The sequence below is a fragment of the Uranotaenia lowii genome, chromosome 3 (genome assembly GCF_029784155.1).
Source record: "Uranotaenia lowii strain MFRU-FL chromosome 3, ASM2978415v1, whole genome shotgun sequence".
Lineage (NCBI taxonomy): Eukaryota > Metazoa > Arthropoda > Insecta > Diptera > Culicidae > Uranotaenia > Uranotaenia lowii.
Window position 1 is genome coordinate 56,164,715 of NC_073693.1, and position 23,769 is coordinate 56,188,483.

Here is a 23,769-nt window from a genome sequence, read left to right on the forward strand (position 1 = left end):
AAGTTTCAATTATAAAATAAAACAAACCTTCCGAAACAAAACACAATGAAAATTTCAAATCAATGATATTTTTGGTAAGTCATTGATACTTTTATCAAAATGATGTTTCTTATTCTGGGCTAGAATTTTGCTTCAAAACAACTTCCAAGCAGTCTAGTTTTAAAATTTGAAATACATATTCCAAAACACAGATTTAGAAGAAACAAAAAAATTAATTCTAAAATAAATTTCAGATCGAGTGAGAGAATCACCATGACTAATTGCTTAGGAAAAAAATATTATATATTATTATTAGGAAAAAAATAAGATTTATGTTTTTAGAATACCGGAAATTCTGAATTAAAAAACATAGACAAACTTGTCTATGTCAAAAATTTTAATATTTAGCTTGACTTTAAAATTTGGTAAATTTATTAACAATTTAAAAAAACAATACTCAAAAATTCGGTAAATTCATATGAAAATTAAAATAAAATTTGAAGGTTAAGAAAACAAATTTTTTTACCATTTTAGAAGGATTTTTTTTCTTCAATAAATACGTTATTTATAGAATTTGGTTGGTAGCTCAAGGGAAAAACATTTTATGCTTATGTTTTAATTATCTACCAAATCAGATTTCAGCGTCCTAAGCTCGAATCTTTTGTTAAATTCGGACTATCACATATAGTTTTAATTATATGGAGTTTAAAAATGTGTCAGTTTTTTAAAGTGAAATCAATCATTGATAACTGTTAAACTATCAAACTTACATATAAGAAAAAATCTGATTCTGGTTTTGTTTATTATACTTGATGCATGATCTTAAACGTAAAATTAAACAGTTTTTAAAAGTTGGAAAAATATTATTTTCGACTGTGATTTATGACATTTCTACAAAAAGATAAAAAAAAACTTGATTTCATTTAACAAATTTGTTGAAATCTGCAAAACGATAAAATTAATGCTTAAAAAATTATCTAAAATTAATTTGGTTTAAAACTACTTCAAAAATTCGTTAAATGAGAAAAAGTAAACAAATAGAAAAATTCTATAACCTTTTTCACAGAACTCAAAATTACTTGAAGTCTTGGGGAAAGTTGAGGAACTTGATGAACTTTTATTTAAAAACTAGCTGATCCCATACGAACTCCGTTTCGCTTTCAACTTGGAATATGTCAAGAACAGTTTGCATGAAAGTCAATTGCCAAGCATTTTCCAGATGCACTTTTGAATTCATTGTTAAGTAACAATTGCAAAAATATTAGACGCTCATTTTGTCTGTCGTCTGCTACTAAATTTGAAATCAGGAATCAATTGACCGTGCCAAAAAACCCGTGTATAAATTTCGACTCAATCGTTGCATAACAACGCAATTATTGCCAAAAAGTTTAACTCCTTTCGGTGGCTTCTTATACAATATTTGATATCTGAAATCGATTGCCCTTCCCTCAAAACTCCCGTGTGCCAATTTTCAAGGCAATCCGTTGCATAATAACGTCAATATTGCTAAAAACAGTGAACAATTAATCTATATGGACGACCCCTTTCGTCGACCCCTGGCAAAATATTTGACATTTGAATTCGATTGTCTGTCCCTGAAAACTACCGTGTGCAAATTTTCATCCCAATCCGATGAATAATATCAACAATATAGCAAAAATATTGAAAGGTTAATATGGACGACCCCCTTTGCCGGCCCCGTACACTGAATTTAATACCTGAAATCCATTGCTCGTCTCTCAAAACTCTCGTGTACCAATTTTCATCTGAATCCGTTGTATAATAACGACAATATCGCATCAACAGTGAATAGTTAATATGGACGACCCCTTTGGCTGACCCCTGATTTTAGTTTGGATAAGTGAAATCAGTTGTTTGTCCCTAAAAACTCCTACGTGCAATATTTCAACCCAATCCGATGTATACAAACGTCAATATCACTAAAATATTGAAAATTTAATATGGACGACCCCTTTCGCCGGCCCCTTAAAAGGAATTTGATACCACAAATCGATTGCACGTCACTCAAAACTATCGTGTACCAATTTTCATCTGAATACGATGTATAATTACGTCAATATCGCAAAAACAGCGAACAGTTAATATGGACGACCCCTTTGGCTGACCCCTTACACAAAATTTGACTCCTGAAATCGATTGCTCGTCTTTCAACACACTCATGTGCAAATTTTCAACACAATCCGACGAAAAGTAACGACAATATCGCGAAAACAATATTTGTCTTCTATGGACGACCCCCTTCAGAAGGGGTCATCCGAAAATCTGAAAACATTTTTCATCTTTCCTGGTCCTAATGAGCATCCATGCCAAATTTCAGCTCTCTAGCCCTTAAGACGGCTGAGTCTATAGAGGACAAACAAACAAACAAACAAACATACAGAAATTGCTTTTTATATATATAGATATATAGATAGATGTAATGTATTTGTTTCAAAGTTTTGTCGAAAAATGCAGATTTTCTCTCAAATAATTTCAACCTATTATCAAAAGGGATTTCAATAACAAAAGTTGATAGAAAAAAAAATGCATATTTTGATTCAGGGCACCCAAATTAGTCAAAATTACGTTTTAAATTCATTGTACCTCGGCAAAATGTAAATTTTGTGGCCATAGGTAATTTATCAAAACCCTTTTAAAGGTGGCGATGAGCATTGAGAAGAATAAGGAAAAAACTTTAATTGAGGCTATTCAATTGCTTATAACATTTAAGCCTAATAAAAAAAACAAAGTTACAGTCATCGACAAAGTTCTTATAAATTTTCACAAAACCGTGAGCAGGCTTGGTTCTATTTTTCCATATAAACCTTAAAAGTATAAATTTATTCATGTTATCGTTAATTAAAACTTCTGCCAAAAATCATGGATGAGTTTAGAACCAAAACGAAACTTTTTAAACTCCAGGTTTGAAAAATTCAAAAATGACCCCAAATCGAATCAGTCTAATGATACATTTGTTTCAATTTGTGTAGATTCACCCACTGTATTTTTTTAGCCAAGAAATATCAATTTCGAAATTAATATTTGAAAAAAAAAAACGGATGAACAAAAAAAATATATGGCTTTCATATTTAAGATGGTAAAATAAAAAAATCAAAAATAGAAAATTCTGCATTGTTTAATTTCATAGCGTAGTAAAATTGGTTGTAGAAATAAACAAATAGAAAATTTGGATTAAGCGCCCTCAAATTAGTTAAAATTTTTCTAGATTTATTTTGTCGCCTTGTTTAATTGAACAAAAAAATGAAGAAAAAATAATCAATTATCATGTAATGTAATAATTTTTTTATCAACCAGTTGTTGAATCCTCTTTTTGACATTCAAATACCTACAATAATATTTTCCTGGTATATGTACTTCACTTTGAACACAAATTTATTTTGAGTATGGTACCGTGCAATGTTGAATAATTGTAACAATTTTCAAGTGTCAAAACACACTCTCTTTGAAAAGTTTTTATAAGCTCTTTACAGTGTTGGAAAAAGTCCTATTTCAAGAGTATTTCAAGTAAGTTTTCCATGAAATTTTTTGAAATGTTTTTCAAATTTTTGTCACGGATCAGGAGAAAAATCAGTTTTTCGAAATTTTTGTAAATTTTAATAGAAATCGTTACATATTCAGGCTTTAAAAAGTGAAATTTGAAATTTTCTAGATAAATTATGACCACTAATTTGTATCGATAAAAGTGAAATTTGAAATATCAACTTTAAAAAATAGCTTACGGGTGATATTTTCCCCCATACAGGGCGTTTGATAGGAGGAAACGAATTCCTCAAATTTTGAGAGATGTCGAATTTGTTGTAATTAAGCTACAAAAAAAAAACATCGTGTCGGGCGTCAAGATGATTTGTAGTATATTTATTTTTAATTTCTATCTTGGGTTTCACTCTTGAATTAAACACTATCACTGGAAAATATTATATTAGTCTCTTTTTACATTTCCATGTTTGCAATAAAGAGGTTTTTATTCAAAATTTACTTTTAAATCACTTGTTTATATATGATTCAGAGTTTTATTTAATGACAAATTTTAAGTTACTTTTTAAAATAATCATCTTTCAAAAAAAATTTACATACTTTTGATTTTCACACATTTTTTTAACTGTTGAATTCTGACATAGAAATTTAAATAATAATTTTGAATTTTGTGTTGAATTCCTGATTTCGGATCCAAAACTGAATTTTTATCTCGATTTGTAAATTTTCACAGTTTTGGGTCTGAATTCTGAGTTTATTCCCAGTTTTTCCGGTGCGATTTTCAATTCCCGGTTTTTCCCGGTGATCATATGACTTCTCCGTATCGCAAGAAGGAATTTTCGGCAAATTTTTTATGAGTAATATTGTAGGCCTGCTATTGTGTTTTCAAATTGCTCATCAGCTGTTTTTCCGAGGCACTATCCAGTTTTTTTTTTGTTGAACACCCATTGAAGGGGTTGCAAAAATCCAATGTTTATTTAGCAAATCTCTGTGCTAAAAATGCGCTGAAAAATGTGGCATAAAGACTAGAGCTCTCAAGCAAAACGATGACCACTACATTCAAGCGAAACAAGAAAAACACTTATGGGATTTTTACTCTATTGGATAATTTATCGCAAAAAAAAAAATATAATGAGGGTCGAACTCACTGCAACATTCTCATATCGACTTGCCAGTCCGATATCTTACCCAGTGCACCATCTGATTCGGTTAGCAAATGAAGGTTTATTGCCATGACCTTCTGCCACTTCCGATTACCAAAATACCGCACTGCATTGGCCGTCTGCCGTTTGATCGGTGTTTTTTTATCCTCCTTTGTCTTTGATAGGAAAGGAATGAAAGTGGGATGAGAATGGAGTGGGAATGGGTTAATCGAAAACTAGAAACTGTTTTCTTTTGCCGGCCGTTTTACATTCACACGCATAGCTCATCTTAGCTGGTGGTTTTTTTTCCGTCGGTTGGAAACAAAGAATTTATTGGTTTCTTTCAGACATTTGCAATGCGGTTGCGCTGGTAGGACAATACCAGTTATTAGAAAGCTCGTTAATGCCGGTCCGGCATAGAATCTTATACCGATAATTCCACCTCCAAGGAAGTTCATCATAGGAGAAGAGTCTGATTTGTGGGTGTATGTAGATGAAAAAATTACCAAGTTTTTTTTTCTGTATATTTTCTTCGAAAATCCTAAGAAAATGGAATTTAAAATTTTTTTAGTTCCTAATGGTAAAAGCTCGATTGCAGGCATCTGCTTTTGAAATCCAAAATAGCTGCACCAGCTTTACTCGAAATTCGGATTCTGGTTATCGATATTTTGTTCTTTTTTTCCTTCTGAGAGTTCCCACCATTTGATTCCATTATGCTGTGTCATGTTTGAGCAAGAAAATGATTACTCATCGTACCTATGATAATTCCGTGATAATTTATCATTGTTCACCAACTGGTGGTAGTCGAGTGTGTGTTCGATTGACATTTGTAGTTACTTACAGCGGTGATACATTGTTTGATATGAGAAAGCTGACGTACTCGGTTAACATGTTCAATTCTCGGATATTGATTGTGATTGGAATAAATTATGGTTGTAACTGAAACTTCCAGAAATGTTGATTAAAAAGATCAGCAGAAAATCGCTTTGATTCATTTAAGTTACTGTGTTAAGGCAGAACAACTTGAATTTCGAGGGACTTTTCCGTGTGGTGCATCGCATGCCGAACACAAAAACTTGTATCATTGTTCTGCAACGGTAGTTGTAGCTGGCAATTCACATCGCACGAAATTGTTCATTCCCAGAGCGAGATGTGAATTTCCCGACCAATGCAAATTTTGTTCGCCAATTTTGTACGTAAATGCATGTTATTGTTGATGTTAATTGACTTTTATTCGTTTCAGCAAATTCCCATCTCTAATTCATTCAGATTTGATTATTTCAGGAGCTCGATACCAAACAACCGCAACTGCACCCAGCGTTGACACTTTGATGCAAATTACAGAAAAGGTGAAAATGAAACTAGGAATCAGGGAGAGAATTTCTAATTCAATTCGATATTTTACCGAAACATGTAAACCACAAAGATAACTCTGAATAGGACTAATAATTTATCAATGTTGGAATATCAATCGACAGAAAAATGGTCTGACTATATACATTGTGTTGATTGGCCAAAAAACTAACTTGTGCAAAATTTCAGCTCAATCGGGAATAATTAAAGGGGTGCCTTATAGCACTCGTAGTTTTGCTTTTGGAATCTCAAAAAATGAAATAAAACGGAAACAATCTTTTCATTTTTGTCATTTTTGTAATTTTTGTCATTTTCGTTATTTTTGTCATTTTTGTGATTTTTGTGATTTTTGTAATTTTTGTAATTTTTGTCATTTTTGTCATTTTTGTCATTTTTATCATTTTTGTCATTTTTGCCATTTTTGACATTTTTGTCATTTTTGTCATTTTTGTCATTTTTGTCATTTTTGTCATTTTTGTCATTTTTGTCATTTTTGTCATTTTTGTCATTTTTGTCATTTTTGTCATTTTTGTCATTTTTGTCATTTTTGTCATTTTTGTCATTTTTGTCATTTTTGTCATTTTTGTCATTTTTGTCATTTTTGTCATTTTTGTCATTTTTGTCATTTTTGTCATTTTTGTCATTTTTGTCATTTTTGTCATTTTTGTCATTTTTGTCATTTTTGTCATTTTTGTCATTTTTGTCATTTTTGTCATTTTTGTCATTTTTGTCATTTTTGTCATTTTTGTCATTTTTGTCATTTTTTTCATTTTTGTCATTTTTGTCATTTTTGTCATTTTTATCATTTTTGTCGTTTTTGTCATTTTTGTCATTTTTGTCATTTTTGTCATTTTTGTCATTTTTGTCATTTTTGTCATTTTTGTCATTTTTGTCCTTTTTGTCATTTTCGTCATTTTTGTCATTTTTGTCCTTTTTGTCATTTTCGTCATTTTTGATTTTTTTTCATTTTTGTCATTTTTGTCATTTTTGTCATTTTTGTCATTTTTGTCATTTTTGTCATTTTTGTCATTTTTGTCATTTTTGTCATTTTTGTCCTTTTTGTCATTTTCGTCATTTTTGTCATTTTTGTCATTTTTGTCATTTTCGTCATTTTTGATTTTTTTTTCATTTTTTTTCATTTTTGTCATTTTTGTCATTTTTGTCATTTTTGTCATTTTTGTCATTTTTGTCATTTTTGTCATTTTTGTCATTTTTGTCATTTTTGTCATTTTTGTCATTTTTGTCATTTTTGTCATTTTTGTCATTTTTGTCATTTTTGTCATTTTTGTCATTTTTGTCATTTTTGTCATTTTTGTCATTTTTGATATCGCTGTAATTTTTGCCAATTTTTGTCATTTTGATAATTTTTGTCATTTATGTCAATTTTGTCACCCCAATGATCCCGATATCGGTTAGGCTCAGTTTACTCACTTGAAGGCACCGTTTCCGCTCTCGGTATTTAGAGGATTCCCGTGGCCACTATCGTCTCCTGTTCCGGTTACCGCAGCCGGAAGTGAGACCGTTGCCATGGCTGATGTGTCATGTATCGATGCTACTGGTTGAAAGTTGTCATCGCTTTCGGAATCCTCGTAGCTGCCGGTGGAAATGGTCCTCGGAGGCCTCAGCTGAGGATGCTGTTGCCGGAACACCACCGGAGAGAATTGATTTGCTGTTGATGCTGATGCTGTGGCTGATCCTGCCGCCGAGGCTCTAACAACTTGGCCGGCTCTCGGCAGCTCGACGGGGGGTGATGTTTTGATCGGGTCCGTCATGGCGAGAACCCACTATGGCGATGACATCCGTAGATGCTCGTCGTCTTCACACTCCCACTTCCGCTTCGACTTTCAATTTGATTATGTATTCTTCCCGAGTGCTTGTAGGGGGTATGTTGCGGCTTTGCGGAGGATTTGAATCCGACGACGTGGCCTATTTACGATTTACGATGACGACGAAAGACGACAAACGATAGAAAATCCTGCATGTAGGAGTTGTGAAGCTGCTGCTGTGAAAATTGTTCTGTTTGTTCTACAACAATTTTGTACGCCTTTGCGCCATGATTTTCTGGGCGAGTTAAGCGTGCCTGTAATGAGAATGTGAAAAAAAGGATGTCTCAATTAGGAGTCGAGATTACAATTTATTTATAAACCAGTGGGGCTGAGAATTTCTGATGTAACTTGTAAATGAAACTCAAATTGGTAATTGACTTAAGGAAATGTTGAGATGTATTCGAAAGTATCATCAGTGCCTGTGAATTTAAGGGTTTCGCGGGATTACTCATATGTATTTCCTAATTACAATGACAGGGTTTTCAACGTTTAGAGGAAAGACCGTGAATATGAATCTTCCAAAGCTGGCTGAATTTTTTTGTGAAATATTTCTTTGGAAGACTTCAGGATACTTCGGAAATCTCTATCCGGTTGAGATGATTCTACATTGGAATTTCTGCTAGGCAAGCCTAATTTGGAAACGGAAAATACGAAAGAAAATCCTACAAGAATTTCCTTCCTGAAGATTAACTTTAAGACAATTCTTTAATTCTAATATGATATAATATATTAAAAATGTACTTTGTCACAAATAAACATTAACTCCATTTATAAATTCCTAGCTAAGAACAGGTTTATAAGTAATAAACCTTTTCCAACATTCGATAACTGAAAGATTGAATGTATCAATCGGCAATTTATGTTTTTTTTTCGGATACTAGAATTGGAACCAACTGTCGGAATCTGCCACACACGAAAATGATCAATAATTAACAGTTCCAAAGTTGTGCTTGATTTTTTTTCTAAATTAAATGGGAGAGGATCGTTGTATTTTATTAGGTTTGCTAGATTAACCCCGGCGGCGTTGCTAAGATATCTGCACCTTAAAAATAAAATGATGCACTCTATTGTGTTGTGAGCCTACTTGGTTAAAAGATTCAACTGAATCAAAGCAATCGAAAGAATCTTTCGATTGCTTTGATTCAGTAAAATGACGCATTAGCTGATCTCATTCACTCACTGCTGTAAGACTTAGGTGCTGGACCCTGCGTTTTTAGACTTGATTATGCTTAAAATTTAAAAATGAAGAGAACAACTTAACCAATCCTTATCATTGTTTATATTATTGTTTAAACATCAAAATTTCAAAGACATCCTTGATCATTTTAGATTTATGAAATTAAAGGGAATTGGTTGGCAATGACGCCGCTAGATGCCCTTGCGTAAAAATCAACCGACAAGTGTCCTGTTTGCTTGTCTATATATGCTCATGGTTGGTCGGCTTCTCCCGAACCACAAAGAGCCGGGAGAAATCAACACTGTTTTCAGTTTGGATTCCGAGTGTAATCCTCTTTCGCTGATCGTGCTCCACTCGTTATCCGAGTATACACGAGTTGTAAGCAACCTCGACGCAGCGATGCCACACATAACGATATTTCGGTATTTATACCGATTTTTGACAAAATTTTCGACCAAGAATCGGCATATACTGAATATCGATTTTTGGCAAAACATACCGATTTCATACTGATTTTTGAAAAAATCATTCAGGCAGAAATTTTTATTCTAAAATATATCTTTATTATATTTTGAAGTTGTATGTTTCAAACTTAGGAACCAAGATAAGTGCACGTTCGTGATAAATAGCACTCAATATAAAGAATTTGGTAGCATGATTATAGTGTTGTGAGTGAATAACACAATATAGTCACAATCTTTAACAGAAAATATGATGTATTAAAAGCGATTCAAAGCCACTGTCAAATTGCCAGCCAGTTTTCAAAGTTTCTTATAAGAAAAGGGATTTAAACAAAAATGGTTATTAAGGGGGGAGTAAGGTTTAACGGATAAAAAACACCATTTTCACGAATTTTTTTAAGAGCTATTGTCAAACAAATGTATCCAAATTTTTTGCGTTATACAAAGCATTGTTAAAAGAACATTTAGAAAACTATTGAAAAATGAGCCGGTGACGGAGCACTTTCAAGGATGCCTTTTAGAAAACAGGATTTTCGGTGGACACTCTCTCTCAGCACAGAATTATCTGAAGTCAAAAAATCAGAGCAAAATATTTTTAATAGATGTTTTTCTGGACCCCAACGATTTTATTTAACTTAAAACAAATTTTATGAAATTTTCGTGGCTGTTTGAAGTAAAAACTACGATTTTTCACGAAAAAATCCGCCATTTTTTATCTGTAAAATCTCCCCAAAGTAAAAAAAAAGAAAATTGTTGGGGTTTGGTATTTTATATGTAGAAAATATGTTCCAAATTTGAAAATAATCGGTGAAGTAGTTTTCAAATGACGATGTCCACTGACTTTAAAAATGTGCTTTCGAGAAAAACGCGTTTGAAGTTTCTGCTCTATTGTTTCTGCAGTATTAAAGAGGAGATAAAAGCCTATAATTTCTACAGTTTTGGTTCGATTGACTTGAAAATTTGACACAATATTCTTGAAATGTTTTACAATAAGAAAATAAAAAAAATAAAAATCGATTTTTTTGAAATTGTTAGACCCTACTCCCCCCTTAAAACTGTTTTTATTTTGGTGTTGGTGTTGGTGCGTGAAGAAAAAGAAATTTTATTTATTTAAAGAGGAGTTTGACTGAGATTTACAATATGAAAGATCTTCGGGAAAAATCTGTAATTATACCGATTTTTGGAATTTTCATACCGAATACCGTTTTTTCGGGCTTGAAAATACCGATTTTTATGTGGCATCACTGCTCGGATGGCAAGTGTGAGAGCTTTCACATCTGAGTGGAAGAAAATTCTAGCTAAGAGCGCCTTAGTGTTTTACTCATACACCTCGTTGTAAATGAAGAAAAAAATACACAACGTAGAAGCAATAAAAGCAATTTCTTCCCCACTGTCAGCGTTGCCACATTCTAATCTTGACTCTTATAAAAAAAACTTTTTTTAGACCAACAAAAAATCTACACCGAAATGTGCACCAACAACAAAAATGATTATCAATGGAAAATATTAGGAAAATCTGTAGTTTTTTATAAATTTTGTTTGACTGTTGGTATCAGTTCTGTTCTTTTAATTTTTTAAAATAAATAAATTACTTTAAAGGTGTTTTAAAATCCGGAAGCTACTTTCAACCCTGTTATTATTTTTCATAATTGACGAATTTCTAATGAATCTGAATTCTGTCTTTTTGTTAATGAAATATTTAATCGATATGGTTTCGTTTGTCTATTTCAAAACGCTTTTTATGGTTTATTATTTGAAAAGGTGAAATCTGTACTAATTTTAACCAAATCTCTAAATTCAGTCTTCTGTGCGGACAGAATCTGTACCAAAAAAATAATGAAAAAAATTGTACTTAAAAGATAATTCTGTATTTGTGGCAACCGTGTCCACTGCTGTTTGCTGTTTTGGATTTTTTTCTTGTAAAAATAACAGTCAAAGGTGGCGTTCGGGGCAGAGGTGCCAGGTGGTTCCGTCAAAAACCGGGACACCGTGAAGAAAAAAAGGCAGGATTTTTCAGGACACCAGTAGATTGGTGGAAATAAAATGCAGCTCTTTTTCGATTGCATAAATGAAGGTGAAATAATGATGCTGTAGGCGCCCTAATTTATGCAACAGAAGAGATCAACTTCTTAGCTGGTTTGCAGTTTATAACGAAAAACACCGTTTAAATATCATCTAAACCAAAGATTACCAACGGTTTAAGAGGTTAAACATTTTAATTGTAGATTCATTTGATGATCTCATTATTTAACAACAAATTAAATTAAAATTAAGATTATTCTTTCAAATATCAGAACAATTTGAGAGTTTTTGTAAAATCAGGACAAATCCTGAAAAATCGGTACACCTCTGATCAGAGATTCTAATGTGCCTAATTTTTCAGGATTTCCCTGATTTTTCGAGGCTCAGTCTGACAACCTGATAAGCCATTGAATTTCTCAGATTTTTGAAAATATGCCTGATTTTTGTGAATGTGATGAAAAATGGGTAGTAACGAACTGAATAATGTATCATTTCGGTAGTGAAAATGTGAAGCGACGACCAAAAAATAGGTCATCACTTTGAGGTAAATCTCCGTTACTTTGACGTAGCCTGATTTTTATTTCACCAGTTTCCTGATTTTTGAAAAAAAAAATGTTGGCAACCCTGCCTTTGACACCTCTGGTTTGGAGAGCAGCACCTTTTCTAGTAACGTACATAAGATAAAACTGTGTTAGCTCTCAGATTTCTCCTCAACACAATGCGCTATAGATTTTTCCGGAGAAGAATTCTCTTCATCAGGGATGTGAATGCTCTCGTTCACTCTTATGAGTTGACAACCTCGCTCTTGACTGCAGTGTGATTGAACTGTCTCTGAACAGCATGGGGGCAGCAGACGATAAAAATTGCACTCTTTTTCACTGGACGAGCCGATCCGAAAGTTTTGCCATCTATTTCTGTGCTTATTTCCCATTTCCCATTATTTCCAAACACTATCTTGATACGACCCTGGTCGTTCTAGATGACGTTTAAACAGCTGATTTTTGCTGTGTGTTGTTGTTTATAGTTCTACTTATAACTCTCTGTATCGTAATAGCGCAAAAATATCGCGAACAAATTGTGTACATTCCCCAAAATTTTGCTGAGTCAGTTGGCGAAAATGAAACAAGTGCGCATTGGAGTGGGTCTAAATTCGATTCGGAAGAATGAAAAAGAAAACAGTTTCGTGGACAAAAAAATCTGGGCGGAAACCGAGTCCGGTGGACAAAATTTTGGACCGAAAATCATGCGTGCTTACGCCAATGGCCATAAAAGTGGGATTCTCTCTCCGTACCGTCCATCGTGTCAAAGTAAGAAAACTTATAAATTGGCCCATAAACCATAAGTAGACTCAGTTCCACAGAAGAAACAAAAATGATGTTGATTTTTCAGTACAAAATATACAATTTTTCCATACGAACTTAAAAGTTCAAATTTACCCATGTAAGTTATTTTAAAATTTTGCAAACGATCATGGATGACTTTTAAACAAAAACACAGCTTTTTAGACCCCAGGGTTTGAGACATTCAAAAATGACCCAAATCCTAATAAGTCCAGATCGTACAGAATGAGATGAATCTGCAAAATTATATCTAAGCGAGACCGATTGAAACTTTTTAGGCCCTAGCAATTCGTTTTAGAGAAAACATGTAAAACCTGCAGATTCTATCGAAAACTTTGCAAAAGACTGCAAAAGTGGTCAAAGTAATCGTAAATCAGTCTGTGCTGAAGCGAATTAGCAGTCTTCAATCTAAAATTCGATCACTGGCCTACAATTTACTGGAATCTAATTGTTTCTTTATTCACTGTAAAAGAATACTATAGAGAACGTAAAATTGAGATAAAATTGTGATTAACACTTTAATTGTGTATATTTAATTTATTAATTTTCAATCGTGCTTAGACATAATGTGACACCCGATATTTAAGAGAGCATAGTATATGCAGATTCATGGCTTCTACGCACTCCAAAATAAAGTTATGAAATTACCAATCGAATTTACAAAATCAAATTTGCATTTTAGAATACGGAATTCGACCTCCCATATTATCCAACCGCGAACACTCCACCATCAACTTGATTTATAAACTTCCCCTGTAATATTTTACGGGACAAGGTATCTAATTAGCACTCAATTATGATCATTATCAGTTCATCATCATCAACAATCATCATCATCATCAAAAAACCAGTCGATAGTGATTTGCTCCCTGAAATGGCGTATTATTTATCTAAGTAGCAGGTAGCTAGTGTGTGGGGATACAAAACCAATTTGCAAACTTGAATGAATACATAACGTAATGTTCTAAGCTAGCAGCAGCAGCAATCCTGAGCCGTTGGAAAAAAAACAGGTGGTAGCGGAGATTTACTCGATTGAATAAAAATTCAACAAATCATCCGGTCTGACTCCATTCTGTCATGGATGTAAATAAAATAATCTTTTAGAATGCATTTTTAAATATTTAATTGAATAGAGTTCTTCTGGTGTGATTTGTCAGTTGTATCCTTACATTTGGAGTTGTTTTTTTGATACCATCCTGGAGTAATAAAAACAAAATATTGTTTTGTACCCAAAAAATTCAAAGCGTAGTGTCTAGGTCGGTACGATTTACATATTCGGTCAGATCTGGTTTTAAGCAAAAAGGAATGACAGATCGAAAAAAAAAAATCCGAAAAACGACACGACACCAATCTAGACAGAACAGGAAATGTGAGTTTTTTTTTCTGTCCTTTCCGAATGTGGGAAGGCAAATTTTTAAAACCATGCTCACAATCATCAAGTGTTTATCATGGCTTTTGTTGGGCTGGGTTAAGATGTGGGTCGAAATAAGACATGATTGCCCAATTCAATTATTACGCTCTCGGAAGACGAAGGAATTCCCAAGAACACATCGACGGGAAAACGCAGATTTATCGCCACCCTCCTCCAATTCACCATCATAGTCATCAAAGCAGGGGGGCTTCCCTAAAGTCGGGAGCCTCTAGGGCACGTGTCCTAGGAGTCACTCTCTGATCTACCACTTCGCGTCATTCCCCTTTGGATGACTCTTCTCTACCAATTGACGATGAATGAAAGTTGATTGACAAATATCCTGGAGATACCTATCTAATTGTGATCGCATGGGTTAAATCTGAGAATAAAAAAAAGAAACAGTGAAGTGAGAAAGCTAACCTAAAACGGTCGGCGGTGAAGACATTTCGAAACCACATGATGTGGCTTAGTTTGTTTGGATTGGATTGGTTGAGATGAAAAATCTCTGACTAGGGATGCTTAGGCAGTTAAAATTTTTGAAGAATATTGAAGACGTTTGTTTAGAAAATAAAATCGATTCGAATATTCTTTAAAATATTGTTAGGATATATATAGGCATTTATTCAAGATTCTAAATATGGTGAAAATTTTGTTCGTTTAGTAAAAGCGGGTCAAGATAAACGGTTAGAAGGTTTAAAAAATGAAATGGTTTTTTTGCTCAAACAATGCATGAAAAAAATATTAAAAATATTTTTTTAATACTATACACGATTACTTATCTTTAAGATCTTTTACATAAACAGTTCATAGGGTAAAAAAGAAACTTTTCGAAATACATCCTTAAATCTTTCAAATGATGATTAGGATTTATAGAAAGAATCCTTTGGTAACAAAATAGGAAACTTACTTTCATCGATGGTTAAAATCTCAAAATTTGCATCAAAATCTCATGAACTTAGCTTAAGATTGCCAAAAATTTTCCGGCACGTATCCGGGCTTTTTTAACCTTGCAAAATTCGGGCATTCTAAATATTTCCAAATTTTTAAACCTAAATCCTAGAAATATTCGGGTAAATTAGAAAAAAACAGGAACTATTCAACAAAAATCAAGAAAAAAACATTTGAATCATTATTTTTTCATAAAAAACATAATCAGATTTTGAATCGTATTTTTAAGATCTCAAATTTATAATAATAAAGATGGTTAAGAGTTTTTTGTTGGATTTTCCATAAAAAATGTGAATGAATCTGGACAAAATCAATAAATTGTTCAACAAAATTTTGGCTACTGGGCCAGGCCAAACGATTCTTTTTTTTTAAATAAATATCCGGGCAAGTCCGGGTATAACTGGGTAATCTGGCCAGCTTAATTTTGCTTAATCGATTTGAACTTGCAATAAGTTTTTTTTTAGAAAGCCTTCAATTTCGAGAAATTGCAATATAATTAAAATTGTAATTTTTGACATTTTAAGCTAAATTGTGCAAACGAACTGACTTTAGTTAAATTTTATAATCGAACTCTAAATCAGATCAGCCTGCCATCTCATCCGATTTAAATTCCTTACCAAAATATCTTGATAATTTTATTTTGATTGTGCAACTCATTAACGAGCTGAATCTGAATCTGAGTTTTAAACCTGAATTTCACATTTGAATTTTCAATTATCTTCGGAATTTCAATACGTTTTCTGAAATATACATGAAAACGTTTTCTGAATTTAGAAATATGATCCAAGTTTTGAAATCGGTTTTAGAGCCTTCTCTGACTATCTGAAATGAGATAAATCTTATTCAAAATTTAGCCAACAGAAATGAATAACTGTCAATAAGTGAGAAAATTTTGAAAAACTATGGTTGAATTCTGAAATTGGAATTAGTGGTTTTCCTATTTCAAGTTAGGATCTACAAGCGAATGAGTAAAGTTTTAGTTTGAATTTTAAAACATTGCTCTTAAAGCTTAAATTCTTTGGTCAGTTAAAGCAGTAGGGTGATTTTCTGCACCATTTTGACCTATTTTCAATCGTTTTTTAATTATTCAAAGAATGACCTGAAGTGGTATGAAGGCAAAAAAGTCACTTTAACATGAATTCTCCAAAAGTTCGGAAACTAAGTATCCTTAAAAAGCACTGCGCTATTTTAAAGCAGGCATTCCGTGAGATTAATTTTGACGGAAAAATGACGAAAAAGTGGGTTTTTGGATAGAAGAAGCTGCTTTCAGATGTTACGCAAAACCTTCTGAGTATAGATTTGGGCCAAATCTACGATATGTTTCATTGAGCTGAAATAATAAAGTAAATATAGAGGAAAGTCGAATACACTTTTTCGGAAAAATTGCTGTAAACGTATATATTTTTGTGAGTTAAGTATTTGAGAACGATTTAAACCAAAATGAAACAGACTGCGAAGCGAAACAGAGTATGGTTTATGAATTCCGTATTTTACAAGCACTTTTTTCTCCGGGGATCCAAGATTTTACAGTTTTTATGGCCTGTTTGAGATGGTGAGTGCTTTGTGACAGACAATTGCTCTTGCCAAGATCTTTTGAAGGCATATGGAGAATCAACCCGATGAAAAATTTGAAATACCTGGAAAAAGTTATGTGTCCGACCTGACCTTTCGGTGTTCGTCTTACCCGCCTAAGCAAATTTTTTTTCTCAACGTTTGTTGCTCAAGCCAAAAGGCCAAAAGACCGGAATTCGCTGATTTTCATCCAGATGGTTAAAAAGAAGCCTCACAAGCACTCCACAAACGGATGAAGTTTTTGAAAATGTTGCGTGTTATGAACTATTTTTTGAGTAGAGAATATTACATAAAATAATGCATCTCCAAAGTTTTTGTTTTTGTTTACTACTATGAGACCTTGGTTGATTTTAATAAACAAAGGGTCTCTAAAGTGTTGATACACTTAGGCAAACATATTCCCTTCATTAGATTTCTGTGAAACATTGTTATTTTCGAAATATTTAAAGCGTCTGTCCCAAAAGATCACAAACGGATTATGCATGAGAGTTTGAAAAGAATCGGCCTGTAATGACTTTTTGCTCCCATATGTTTTCTCGAGGTCTTGTGAGTCACCAAGAATCAGTGTAAAATTTGAGATGATTTGGTTGATTCCTGATTTAGCGCAACACGATTCAATTTTGTATGGGAATGTGTTTGGAAGAAGTATTTTTTGCGTATTAAATCATCCAGAAAACTCAAATAGCCTTGAAATGTAGTTTGTCTTTTATTACTGGTTTTGTCTATTCTTTAGTTTCATTTTTTGGTAACATGAGAAGAAGTTAAGTCTTTCACGAAAAATTATAAAAATAACTTATTAACTCAATGAGAACTATTCAAAAAATGCCAGATTTTGCTGGCTAGAGCTTTCAACAATTTCAAGAAAAGTTTTTGTCAAGGTTATTTGAATCAATTAGTTCATAAGCTATGCAAAGCAGTTTTTTGTGATTTTTTATATTGATCCTACGGGAAAACAGCTGTGAAAGGAGTAGTCAAAACGCATAAATAAAAAAAATATATTTTGAAAAAAAAAAAAATCAAAGATATATTTTTAAGAACTTTCAGTAAATCTTTGGCGGTTTTTGAATGAAAATGTTTGTTATTGCCATGCAAATTTCCAATTGCAATTGAAAATTAAAAATGCTTGACTTCTCTGATGACCTTTAACCGTAGTTGCCGATCATGTGCTTCACACCAATATTTGATTTGAACTATGTGGACATTTTTGACAGTGTTTGCATACTTTTCTGACCCTTACCCTTTTTTTTCTTTTTCTCTTGCATCGTAAATATCTCAAAGACGCGTAAATTTTAAATTTTGAAAAAAAATAGGTCGGTTAGTGCTTTTCACAGCCAACAAAAAACTGTCCAAATTTAGAATGTCCGATTAGTAGTAAACAAGCAATTAGCATAAAAAAGTGTCCCATTTCTAAAAGAACTAAGCTTTAGTTGTTTTTTCCAATTTATTCGTCGGTTCAAAGTTGTGATATTTAGAAAAGTACGTAAGTTAGATAACGAAAGGGAACAGCATTTTAAATGCAAATATTCTAATAACTGGTTTTGGAAGATTTTTGCGTTCCGAATTCAAACCATTCGTCAGGTTTTGTCTATCACCTCTTGTTTTGGCCAGCGTGTGGAAATTTTAAAATTGATCAATTTACATGCAAAAAAACTTATTTTGAATCTTTACATCATCTTTTATTCAAACAAGAGCTCAGATCTCATTCTACAATTGTCAGAAACTCGAATAGATAACATTACAAATATTTCTGTCATTTCAAATCATTTGGTTGAAGAGTGGAAATCGATTTTACTTAAATGCATAATCCAAAGTTTCCATTTGATTAGAGTCTCGTCATCTGTCAACATTACAGTATTTTGCAGAATGAAAAAGAAAATACAAAAAGAAAACTGCAAAAACTTCTTCCTCATATGTTGAAATTTTTCACGGGGCTCGGAAAAGTTGATCACTGAGTTAAAACCAATATTTAAAAATTATTTATAACGTTCTACAGTTTTGCTAAAAAAGTTTACACATTTATTGATTTTTTTTCCTTTTTTCAAGAGTTATCTCGAAAACAAGGGTTTATTTCATATTTACAATCATCATCAAATCATTCATCAATATTGTCCGGTTTGCCCGAATATTTAAAAAAAATTGGAAAAAGGCCGATCCCGCTTGGTTGCCCAGACATCATTGTAAAAATACAAATTTATCCTCCGTATTTGCCAAATCGAAAAAAAAACAAACTGTGTTGTTTTTTTTTATTTATAAATACGTCCAAAACGGAATGATTGAGCAAGTTTTATAAAAAAAAATCATGAAAGGTTTTATGAAAGCCTAAAATACAATTTAAAATCTTCTGATAAGTTTTGATGGAAACAATGTTTTTAAATTTTTTTTCTTGATTTATGTTGAGTAATTCCTGAGTTTTAACCGAATTTGATCAGATATTGCACAGATCCAGGCTAAAAATTAGCACTGATTTCATATTGTTGATATATGAAACCATTTTAGAAAATTTCTAATGAAAAAAAATTACAAGTTGGAATGCCATCCCTATAGCACCCAGGCCCATATTATAGGCACATGTGCGAAATTTGCTGCACCAAGAAGTCGTGTCGAGTCGAGCCACAAACGCTCACGCAAACCAGGAGAATAATAATGTCACCGGAAAACAAGTTCATTCATGCCAGATAGCTCGCTACCTATGTATGTAGGTACATCAGCCAGCATCCAATCCACCCGGCTCTGGCTGACTGCAGAATGAATTAACATAAAATTGAGGTTTGTATTTTTCCGGCACGTGAATCTCTATAGGGCCGGAAAATGGGATGCCATAATCAGGATCCCGCTGCTGCTGCTAGAGCTCCCGCGTGAGTTGGCGAGGATATTTTTGCATTTGCTATTTTAGTTTAGTTGATTGCGCACAACCCCCTGGCAACTTGACAGTTCTGGCGAGTTTCGTGTGCCTGATTCAAAATCGCAGATGTCGCATGTGTACCGCTTGTTTACATACTTTTCGAGCCATGCGTATGAAAAGGGCACATCATCAAATGTGGTGCGAATCAGGCAAATTCATCACTTTCGAATGAATGAAAAAAAGATTCAACAGAAGTTATTATACACATTTAATAATCTACCTATTTATTTATTGTATAGGAACAGTTTTTCCATAAAACAGGAAATGTTCTGTTATAATGTGAACGTTTTGCCATTCTAAAATTTTTATATGTATCGCAGTTTATGAAAATCACTTGATGATTGTTCTGGTAATGTTTTGTTTTACATTTATTGTGTACGATTGTCCACAATAGTTTCGGTGGAAGGGATACTTGTTCCTAAAAACTGCCGTATATCAGTGGATTATTTTGATCAGTCCAGAAGTTTTAGACCGAATAAATCACACACAGATTTACGTCTGTGAGTCGTTTGCATCGACTAAACTTTTGAAAACAGGTCGGAGCTAAAAATTTTAAATTCGAATCATTTTTTCATTTGTTGAATCAATTGAAAGAGAATATATTTCAATATGCGTCCTTCCGACATGTTAAGTCGCTTGATTTTCGATTTGACAGAACCAGAGAACCAGAAAAAACCGGCACACGCGATTTGTATGGGAAACGTCAAGTTGGCAGGCACGCTCATTTTCTTATAACCATTTATGGTTCTTAAATAACCATTTTATGATGTTTACTTCAAAATCGCCAATATGGTTATTTTTCAATAATTTTTCTAGAAAGAATATTAACCATTTTGGTAGTTTTCGAGTATAAACCATAAAATGATTGAATAATTTGATATCGCCATTTTGAAAGCGATTTAAACTGCAGCCGGACGCCCAAGCAAATTTTTTCTTCCGCGGAACAGCATCCAGTTTCCTGAAAAATCGGTTCTGGAAATCGTCCAAACTTCGGATTTGTAGAAGATGGAGAAAGGTGAGTGATTTATTCCAATTATTTGTCGATCCCAACATCATGAACAAAGTAAAATTTCAGAGTTCCGATTGGATGATGCCGGTTCAATTCCGTTTGATAAACCAACAACATTCAATAGGACGAGGACTCACTTACCGGTCCATCGTTACCAGCCACCAGCCAAAAGGAATTGTTTTTCACACCGCCCGGAAGGAGCTGGAGCACCACCCGGAGGGAGGCCAAAATGTTCGAAAAACATCAAAGATTATTCGCCAGACCCGCCTCCTCCACCCTCACCCCGTTAAGGATAGCAAACTAGGGATAATGGTATCGGCCATCCCGCGAGAGCTCGTTTTTTATCAGGTTTCGGTAGCGATCGTGGGGGAATTTTACTCCTGCTACCAGATTATTCGGCTGCTGTTGGCGTTTGCTTGAAGCTAGATGGCAGTCATAATATATAAAAAGGCTCAAATTACGATAATGGGGTATAGTTTATAAGTATTAAGTACAAAAACAATAAAATTAATGTTATGATAACTCTTATTGTTTCAATTCCTTCAACAATTGCAATCAAATCGCACAAAACAGCCCTTACGGTTGAAAAATAACCACTTTTGAATTTCTACGGTAATCTTCCATGCGGTTAAAAAACAACCATATTTCTACTTCTCCCCGAAAAGTCATTTTATGGGTTCTCATCGAGAACTCATAAAATGGCATTTCCCGGGAAAAGGTCAAAAATGGTTATTTTTGAATAATAAATGGTTTAATAGTTTCTAGCGTGGGGGGTTGATTGCGCATCACCGAGGAAGGGAGTTGTTGATGCGTCGTAATCGTAATACCGAAATAAATCATGCGTTTACGACGCACATCCATACGTAATGGGGACAGAATTTTAAGCTGCTCAAAGAAAGAAAAAACTTTGTCAAGCTGGCAGAAGCCGCTTCAAAGACGAAACATTTGTAAGTTATTTCCATAAGTCATATCAACTAAGCTGAAGAGCACCTGTGCTACCAAAATGCTCTACAGAAGCTATCTACCGAATGGAATCTTTTGACTAGGTTCAACAATTAAGTAGATGGGCGCCACTAAGCTTCGAAGTTGGAATCTTCTGCCCAGCTAGGCCAGTTTGTTGTCGGTATTCCGTCACTAAGCGTCCCTTTGTTTTTCTTACACATATCTAGGGATCCACTTTTCGGTCAAAATTGAAACAACTAAAAGACCTCGAAAATGGGATATAAAATTTAAAGCCGCCTTACATATTCGATTCATCTAGCTAGAGCGAGCCTTTGTATGCGGTCAATTTTGGTCGGTTCCAAAATAGCTCCAAACTGGAAGCGCCTATCATTGAGCTGGAATCTAGTCTTGTTTTTTTCTTCTCTCGGCTGCTTCATACGAAATATGTATAACAGGTAGAGACCCATCATAATATGTCCTTGGTGATGGAAATCAAGTTCTTCAACCGTAGATATTTTTGGGGTAGGTATACATAAAAGTTGATGTTTTTGTTGTTTTTATTTCCGTTAAAATTAGTAGAGCGAAACCGATTACCAAAAAACTTTACGGCACACTCAAGGATTCGCGTTCTAGAAATAGTAGAAATAGAACCGCAAACAGTCTTCTTATCTGAAAATCGATACCTGCGCATAAACTAAAAAAAACATGTGCGAATGAATGTGCATCCATGGACAACTGTTAATCGGTTGAGAATGAGCAAATGATTATTGAGACGAATACTAAAAATAAAACATGTTTTTTTGGTTTCTCACGTTGCCTAGCTCAAGCCACTAATTCAAATGGTCTGACCTTCAAGTAATGAAAGTAAATTCCTCACATAAAAATCACGTTATAATCTGACACAATGAAGATATCTCGATCATTGGGCTTTAAATTTTTTTCACCTACCACCTCCTTTTGCTAAATTCTTGCGAGAGAAAAAGAGAAAAAATACTATCGAATCCAAGTGTCGAAAATTGTCAGTTTTCTAGACATATTATATATTTTTCGATTAGAATTTTTTTTCAAGATAAATCTGATAAACCTTTCTTTAGATTCTTTTTTTGAAAAACCAAGGAAATTTGATCAGACAATATTAGAAAATTTCTTATATCATCAGCATATCTGAAGGAAAATCTTTTCTTTCGAAGAAAAAAACTTTGGTTTTTGAAAATCAAAAAAATTTTTATAAGGAAAATATTATCTAAAATACAAATTACTGCTATTTCAAGATACAATTTTTCAACCAACTTTAATTAATGAATATCACAATAGGTTGATATTCCAGAGTTTTTAAGTGATGTATAAGTGAAAATGTTTTACTTTGCTCTTAAATTTATTATGACGAAACTAAGCAATTACCATCTAATTAAAATTTTCATAAATTTGCTATTTTACTGGGCAAAATCTATAGTTTAAAAATATTTACAAACGGATTCTGATCATTTTGTTATATTCAACCAATTAACCAATGTTTAAAACACGACATTTTCAGACTAAACTTTGTTCTTAATAACAGTATCAATATTTGGAAAATACACAAATTAGAAATAAAATTAAGGATTGAATTGATTGAATTGAATAAATTCGCCAACTGTCTACGTGTCTTTTACATGACAAACCACAAATTGTGTTGGAAGGCTCTGGTGAATTTAGCCCTGTTATTGAAATTCATAATCTATTATTTAAAGTTTATAATTCAAAATAAGAAAGAAATAAAGAAAGGATTTATGGTGTAACAATACACAACAATTTAATTCTGGGACAAACTTGATTCAATACACTGTGAAATTATGTTTCTGTAAAATTATGTTTCATTATTGGGATATTAGTCTAATAATGCATACATATTTTTAATGGGCTTATGATATAGAGCTTGCAAGTTAGTAGCATTCTAAGCCGATGGAGTTCGAGCCTAACAGCAAACATCGAACACAGTTGTACCGGATAAGTTTTTCAATAATTGTCCGCCAACTGCAACGTTATATAAAGTCGTGAATGCCATAAAACATGGTAAAACGACTATAATCGAAACAAAAAAAATACAAAGATATATTTAACACATCATAATTAGGCCGGAACAAATTCCAAATCCTTCTTTTGTCACTCGGAGTTGGAACATCGCGAGCGAGGAGACAATAAAAAATAATG

General features: G+C 33.2%; 1 protein-coding gene across 1 annotated transcript in view; it reads right to left on the minus strand.

Moving 5' to 3' along the window:
- Positions 1 to 7,396: 7,396 nt before the first annotated feature.
- LOC129752212 (uncharacterized) overlaps positions 7,397 to 23,769 on the minus strand; it is an 81,116-nt gene continuing 64,743 nt past the window's right edge. Inside the window, exon 2 of the mRNA XM_055748000.1 lies at positions 7,397 to 8,049. Coding sequence (XP_055603975.1) covers positions 7,397 to 7,741 — 345 coding nt within the window. The 5' untranslated portion in view covers positions 7,742 to 8,049. The remainder of the gene's footprint in view (positions 8,050 to 23,769) is intronic.